General features: G+C 42.1%; 1 protein-coding gene across 1 annotated transcript; it reads left to right on the plus strand.

The window, feature by feature from the left end:
* Positions 1-998: 998 nt before the first annotated feature.
* MRGPRX2 (MAS related GPR family member X2) lies at positions 999-6,919 on the plus strand. The gene is made up of 2 exons (XM_010388089.2): positions 999-1,089; positions 4,937-6,919. Exon 2 carries the CDS (start codon positions 4,962-4,964, stop codon positions 5,952-5,954), a length of 993 nt encoding a protein of 330 aa, XP_010386391.1. The 5' UTR covers positions 999-1,089; positions 4,937-4,961; the 3' UTR covers positions 5,955-6,919.
* The last annotated feature ends 542 nt before the right edge of the window (positions 6,920-7,461 follow it).

A 7,461-nucleotide genomic window follows, 5' to 3' on the forward strand; every position in this document is an offset into this window, starting at 1 on the left:
GTGTTCTCATGAGGAGAGCAGATTTCTGGGGACAAATGCATGCTTTGCCCACTGCACTAGAGTATAATACAAGAAAATGCTGAGTCTCAGAACTCTCTTCAATCAACACATGTTCCCTGTCTGAGGTCACCCAGCTGCTCTAGAATGCAAAGGGGCACGATCTTGTATGGTGTTCATCATTGTGTCTTCATTGCCTGCAACGGTAGCTGGCATATCATAGGCAAACAATAAACAGTGTTGAATGAATCAATAAATGAGTGAATAGTTTCTTCTGATTGTCTTAAATGCTTCATACTTGTTACTTATAACTCAATTTGGCTGCAGCATAGGCACATGAAAGGAAGTCATAGGAGATAAGGCTGAAAATATTGGTTGGCCCTAGTGATCTAAAAATAGTCTAGCTAATAAATATCATGATGTAGAGGGAGAAACGTGACAGATGGTGCATGTGATGTGCTAAGTCCCCTATATTTTATAAGGAGACTCAATATATCCAGTTGTTAACATTGATAAATCAAAAATAGAAACGTTGTTTTATTATGCAAAGCTTTTTTAAAAAAAGAATGTAAACGGTATGCAGTGGTTGCTTTTGGGGAATGAGACTTGGAGAGACTTTACATTTCATTTTATACACCTTAGTGTCATTTGAAATAAACCTGATTTTAAAAGATCAAGTGAGCCCCAGGGCCTTGAATGCCAACCAGAAGAGGGCAGACTATTCTTTAGCTATGAAAGCTCATGTTGCTTGATTGGTCTGTCCTGCAGAGGCTCATTGTGGGCAACAAAAGACTTCAGGATGGTGATTCCTTGCAGGGAGTGGGGCCGGAGAGGGTAGGGGAGAAACCAAGAGAAGTGACTGGAGTCAGGGCAAATGCTGAGAAACATCTCATGTGGTTTCATGTGTCATACTCTTATTTTCCAGTACCCTCTGTGCAGGAAATCACAGGGTTGTTGAGCGTCTTGATAAGCTTTACTTAGTCATCAGTTTTCATTCCAGCTCCTGCAGGCATCTCCCCATCCTCAGCTGTTTGCCAGTCCCGGGAAAGCACTTCTCAACTCACCAACTCCAGTAGAAAGAAGGGTGTTAAGGTAAGAGTTTGTTCAAGAACCATCTTCTTTCAAAGGCAGTTTTGGTTTTTACGTTGGTCTATATCCTGATGAATTCATCAGGAAAAGGAGACAGGAAGCGCCTTTGAGGGAGCTTTGGATGCTGGCAGCTTAGATGGTGGGAGATCCAAATGGGGTCAAGCAGAGGTTCGTCCCGCTTCTGTTCTATCTACCTATATTCTCCCCTTTTCTTCAACCATTCAAATCTGTAACTATGGAGAGAAAAAATTTGCTAATTTTAATTTAGGGGCAGGGTAGGATGAAGGCATTTCTTCCCTAAGCTAAATTGTTATTAATAACCTCAGGTTGCACCGATTTTCTTGTTACTCAAAAGGTTTTTTCTTCATATCTGTCACTGTCTCAGCAGAAAACACACGTCACACACTCTAAAGGAGTAGTTTAGAAGAGTTTAGTGAAGAGACTGTTTACAAAGGTGTGAATAGGGATTAAGAAAATATTTAAAGAATGTTGAAGCCCTCAAAGGCAAGTGATAGTGGAGGGCTGTTACCATTGCTAGGTCTGAAGTGATACGGAGAAAGAGAAGTTCTGATAACTCAGAATGTGGTAGCTGTAACTGTAACTGTAGCTGCGGCTACAGGAAAGGGCCACCAGACAGGGCTATGTCCTTAGGTAGAAAAACACCGCCACTGCCAACTCACAGCCCTTCATGGAGCAGGGAGAGAGCTAGGAAATTTTTAAAAAATCACCCTTCAATCTCCTGTCAAGGTGTCCCTTTGGAGCCTGAGTGCCAGGTAGCCCACTGATGAGGCACAGACATGTCTCCTCCCAGGATGCAAAGGCAGGTAGAGAAAGGTGGACATGAGATCCTAATGGCAAATAGGAAAAATCTATTTCTTCCCATAGCCTCTTCTCAGTTTGTATTTCCTGAGACTTTCTCTATTAATGTGATTGAATCAATTTCTCATTCTATCACCTCCCTTTTTTTTTTTTTAATTGTTTGACCTTCCCATCTAGTGTCACTTCTTTGGACTAGTCTCTCACTATCATCATAAATGCCTTGAGAATGGAATGTGGTTGGAAAAAAAGGGATTGGGAATACATAGGTACTCCCAGGTATAAATACACAGGTATAAGTAATTTAAGTTTATGATTTTGGCTTCTTTAAAAAGAAACCTATTATAGTGATAATCAAAAAGAATGTTTATTAGATTTGGGCTGATGACTCCAAGACATCAAACATCAAGGCTCCTTCCAATTTCTATTTCCCCATCCCTAAAGAGGTACCCTTACCCTCGTGGTCCTACCTGGCTCCCAAACACATCAGCATTCCAGCCTGAGAGAAGAGAAAGAAAGAAAGAGTACAGGAGGACCTGGTTATATCACTTTCTCTCACCTCCCCTTGACCATCACATATGGTGACGTGGTGCCATCAGCATAAAGGGAAGCTGAGAAAGGGACCTTTTTCTGATTCAAGATTCAGAATTATTATGTGTGAGAAAAGCAGAATGGCTTTTAGGGCAACTAGCAGTCTCTATAGTCCCTGATTCTCTTTTAGCATCCGTGCTCAAATGGAGATTTTTCTCAAGACTGCCTCACAAGTAGTGAATGATATAGGCATGGAACAGAAATAAACCCAGGACAGGGCCCCAGGAGACTGGAGTTGGTATTGGACCTGCTTTTCACCATGAGATTCAGGAAACTGTTTTGTACACATTAAGCCTGTCTTTCTTTCTTTGTTACATGAACATATTACAATAGATGGCCTCCAAGGGACATGTGCTGGAGGCTGGGGATGTAATAGTGAACAACCACAACAAAAATGTTGAGTTTAATGAGGGAGATAAAAGAAAAAACAGACATACACTTAAAAACACAGGTGCAAACTGTGTTCAGTGCCACTAATAAAAAGGCCAACCTGCACTGAGGGACGACAACAGAAGTAGTTTTCCTCCATATCCTCATCAGGCCAACCAGGGCTACAGGAACTAAGACAGCACGTGATGGATGCATTCAGTCCTTGATGCCAATTCCGTACCCCCATGGAGGACTCATTCACTTTCCCCTTTGAGGCCTCCAACCCATGAGAGTTTTCTGCAGTGTGGAGTGATTGACAGCTGTTCTTCTGAAGCAAGAAAGAGCTCTTGCATTCAGTTGCTTATTCTCAGTTGCTTATTATCAGTTGGCTTCTATTCTCATCTCTTCTTATTTGATTAATTTCTCTTCCTGTTTCTTAAAGTTGCTTAATCTAGGCTTAAAAAAACTGCAATTTTGACATTCCATTTGGATTTGATATGAGCATTACTTGTTGTTTTCTCCTTTCTTCATGTGTAGTCAGCACTGAACCCTTGCAATGGGGCTGCAAGGCTGGTTAAGAACAAGCCCTCTGACACAGATGTGTGTATTCAAATGCAGGCTCTACCACTTGTTTGTGAGACCTGGAGCATATTACTCAATATATTTGTGCTTTAATCTACTAATCTTTAAAATGGGACTAATAATAGTACTGACTTCTCCGGGCTCTGAAGAGGATTTAAAGAGGCTATACCTGAGGAGCACTCAGCCAGCTGCTATTGTTCACCCCACTGTGAGTAAGGGCTCCTTCCCAAGTGTAATTGACATAAGCATCTGCCTTTTCCCCCAAAGCCCTGCACAGTGTAGACTTGGTTCTTTTTTCCTAATTTCCCACTCCTTTCCCCAAATGATCCTTTTTCACAAATGCTTTAATTCGCAAAGAAAGCTCAAAATCATCTGGGGGAAATAATGGGTCCCCCCCTTAGATGTATTCATACCTCAACACCCCCTAGTCACCTCTAGACACTAGACACTCTGAATTGCCACCTCTCTCTCCTTTTCCCAAATTGCCCCCTTTTCCTCCAAGATACAGAGAAATTCAGATAAACCCTGAATCCTTTCCACAAACTGGAAGTTAAAACTCTTTTGGGTGCTGAGCAAAAGCCATATACTAGCCCTTCCTGGATTGAAGATATGACAGTGGCCATTATTCACTGTCTGTGCAGGCAGAAGCAATCCCTTCAAATACACCAGAGCTTTCCCAGAAGGAAACATGAGGAGTGATGTTTTCTTCATTTCTTTACATGTGTGTTTTTTAGTGACTAATTTCATTTTTAAATGTTGGTGTTTCATTTAGCCCAAATTTTCAACTACTCTTGGCTCCCCATGCATTCATTCATTCATTCATTCATTCGTGGTAAAAACTTCTTGACTCTCCACTATGCCCTCACATTGAACTAGGCACTGAGGACACAGAAATGGATAAGAGAACAATTCTTCCTGTTTTCATAAAGCTGACCCACTGAGCCATTTTTAGCCTGACAGGCCTGGCCATCCTCAGACCTGTCCTAGCAAGAAGTCACATCTCCTTTATCACCCTAAATCATGATCTCCATTCTAACTGTTGATGAACTCCTCTCAGTCATTAAGGGTGGCCATGGGTCATGTCCTGGGTCATTTCTTCTGGCCCCTGAGAGGAAATCTGTATGCCAGGATAAAAAGGATGCTGAACTCAGAGTCCTGTCTCTTGCTGTCCCACATATTCTGCCTAGACTTTTCTCCTCCTGCCTCTAGGAGACATGACATGGTAACAGTGAGTGCGGATGTTTGGGCCTTAGAATATTCCCATATCAGTAGAGGATCTATCTCGTAATAGAAAGAACCCAGGATTTAGAGTCAGCAAGAAATGAGTTTGAATCCAGGTGCTAGGACTCCCTGGCCTTTAATAAATGACTTAATCTCTTCAAGCCTCTGATTTCCTCTCCTGTAAAACAGGGGAGGTAATTACTACATAATAGGTTGGTCATGACAATCAGTGAACATGCAGCAGGTGTTCAAGTCTTGTTTTTGTTCCCAGGGGTGCCAGTGGAGGTTTTCTGAACATGGATCCAACCACCCCGGCCTGGGGAACCGAAAGTACAACAATGAATGGAAATGATCAAGCCCTTCCTCTGCTTTGTGGCAAGGAGACCCTGATCTTGGTCCTCCTGATCCTCTTCATTGCCCTGGTAGGGCTGGTAGGAAACGCGTTTGTGCTCTGGCTCCTGGGCTTCCGCATGCGCAGGAACGCCTTCTCTGTCTACGTCCTCAGCCTGGCCGGGGCCGACTTCCTCTTCCTCTGCTTCCCGATGATAAATTGTCTGGAGTACCTCATTAACTTCTTCCATTCCATCTCCATCAATTTCCCTAGCTTCTTCACCACTGTGATGACCTGTGCCTACCTTGCAGGCCTGAGCATGCTGAGCGCCATCAGCACCGAGCGCTGCCTGTCCGTCCTGTGGCCCATCTGGTACCGCTGCCGCCGCCCCAGACACCTGTCAGCAGTCTTGTGTGTCCTGCTCTGGGCCCTGTCCCTGCTGCTGAGCATCTTGGAAGGGAAGTTCTGTGGCTTATTATTTAGTGATGGTGACTCTGGTTGGTGTCAGACATTTGATTTCATCACAGCAGCGTGGCTGATGTTTTTATTTGTGGTTCTCTGTGGGTCCAGCCTGGCCCTGCTGGTCAGGATCCTCTGTGGCTCCCAGGGTCTGCCACTGACCAGGCTGTACCTGACCATCCTGCTCACCGTGCTGATCTTCCTCCTCTGCGGCCTGCCCTTCGGCATTCAGTGGTTCCTAATATTATGGATCTGGAAGAATTCTGATGTGTTATTTTGTCATATTCATCCAGTTTCAGTTGTCCTGTCGTCTTTTAACAGCAGTGCCAACCCCATCATTTACTTCTTCGTGGGCTCCTTTAGGAAGCAGTGGCGGCTACGGCAGCCGGTCCTCAAGCTGGCTCTCCAGAGGGCTCTGCAGGACACTGCTGAGGTGGATCACAGTGAAGGATGCTTCAGTCAGGGCACCCTGGAGATGTCCGGAAGCAGTCTGGTATAGAGATGGACAGCCTCTACTTCCATCAGATATATGTGGCTTTGAGAGGCAACTTTGCCCCTGTCTGTCTGATCTGCTAAACTTTCTCAGCCCTGATCTTAAAACAGTTAAGATAGTCCTTGTGAGGATTAAGTGAGACAGTGCCTATGAAACAAACACTAAGTGCAGTGTCTCTGGAACTGCCTTACTCACTGGCCTCCACCACATCCCCATGAGAGCCTTTCCAACTCTGGGGTCCAGAACTGTTCCCATTTTTAATGAATCCTATCTTTGACAGAAGGCTGAAAGCAATGCAGAAAAGGTCTACATTTCTTTGGTCACTGCACTTGATAGGGACTCAAAGAATGTTATATTTTTAATAAGTTTCTTTTTCTCTTCCATACAATTCCTGTCTCAACAAAATTAGAAAAATTAAATTTAAATCTAGCTCCAAAAGAGCAGCTGTCTTTCATTTGGGTAGATCTTAGAATATTCCCCTAGCTTAATAAATCTTTGTTGAATAAATGGCTTAAGAAATGAACAAACTGGTTAATTTTTATGTTAAACCTCTGAAAAATTTTTTTTTTTACCAGATCTGAGTAACTGTCTAAATTTATTGCTTTCACTACTTTTGAATTTTGCAAACATGAAATTAAGTTTTAAAATTAGATAAATCAATGTCAACACATATTTAAAGTTTGAGGTAGACTGTCTTCCTGTGGTTTCCTTTCACATGCCATGCCTTAAAATCCCAGCTACACGCCTTCCCATCCCTTCCCCTTTGCCTTTGCCCTAACCCTCCCTCTCTGGGGGCTCTCTAATTCGTCCTGGAAGTTTCCAGTGGTCTTATAGACTCTATGTTTTTGGAGGACAGGCTCTATGTCAGATTTACCTTTTATTCCAAAGAGCTCAGCACATATATTTTATTAATTAAATTGCACATATTTTTAAAAGTTATGTGTTCCACAAAATCAAATACTAATTGTAAATGCTGCATCTTTTAATAAGTTTTTATTATTTTTAATTGATGTATAATTAAGAGAATGATATGCACAGATCATAAATGTACAGTTTAATGAGTTTTGTTAAATGAATACACCTATGTGACTCAAACTTTATTCAAGACAAAATATTTTCATCATCTCTGAAAGTTCCCCTGTGCTCCTCCCAGTCATTCCTCCTGCCCCTAGAGGCAACCATTGTTTCTATTTCAATCAACAAGTATTAGTTTTGCCTGACCTTTAATTGTATCTTTTTAGAATCATAATATGTGTATTTTTTGTTTCTGGCTCTTGCACTCAACAAACATAATGTTTTCAAGATTTACCTATGTTATTGCATCGCATATATCAGTAGTTTGTTCCTTTCATAAAGCTGAGTACTATTTAATTGTGTGAGTGTACTATGGTGTAGCTATTTTCATATTGACAGACACATGTGTGATGTTTTATGAACTTTTTGGCTATTTTAAATAAAGCTGCTGTAAGCATTCTTATTCAAGTCTTTTTGTAGATATATGTTTTCATTTCTC

This window comes from Rhinopithecus roxellana, chromosome 15 (genome assembly GCF_007565055.1).
Source record: "Rhinopithecus roxellana isolate Shanxi Qingling chromosome 15, ASM756505v1, whole genome shotgun sequence".
NCBI classification, from domain to species: Eukaryota; Metazoa; Chordata; class Mammalia; order Primates; family Cercopithecidae; genus Rhinopithecus; species Rhinopithecus roxellana.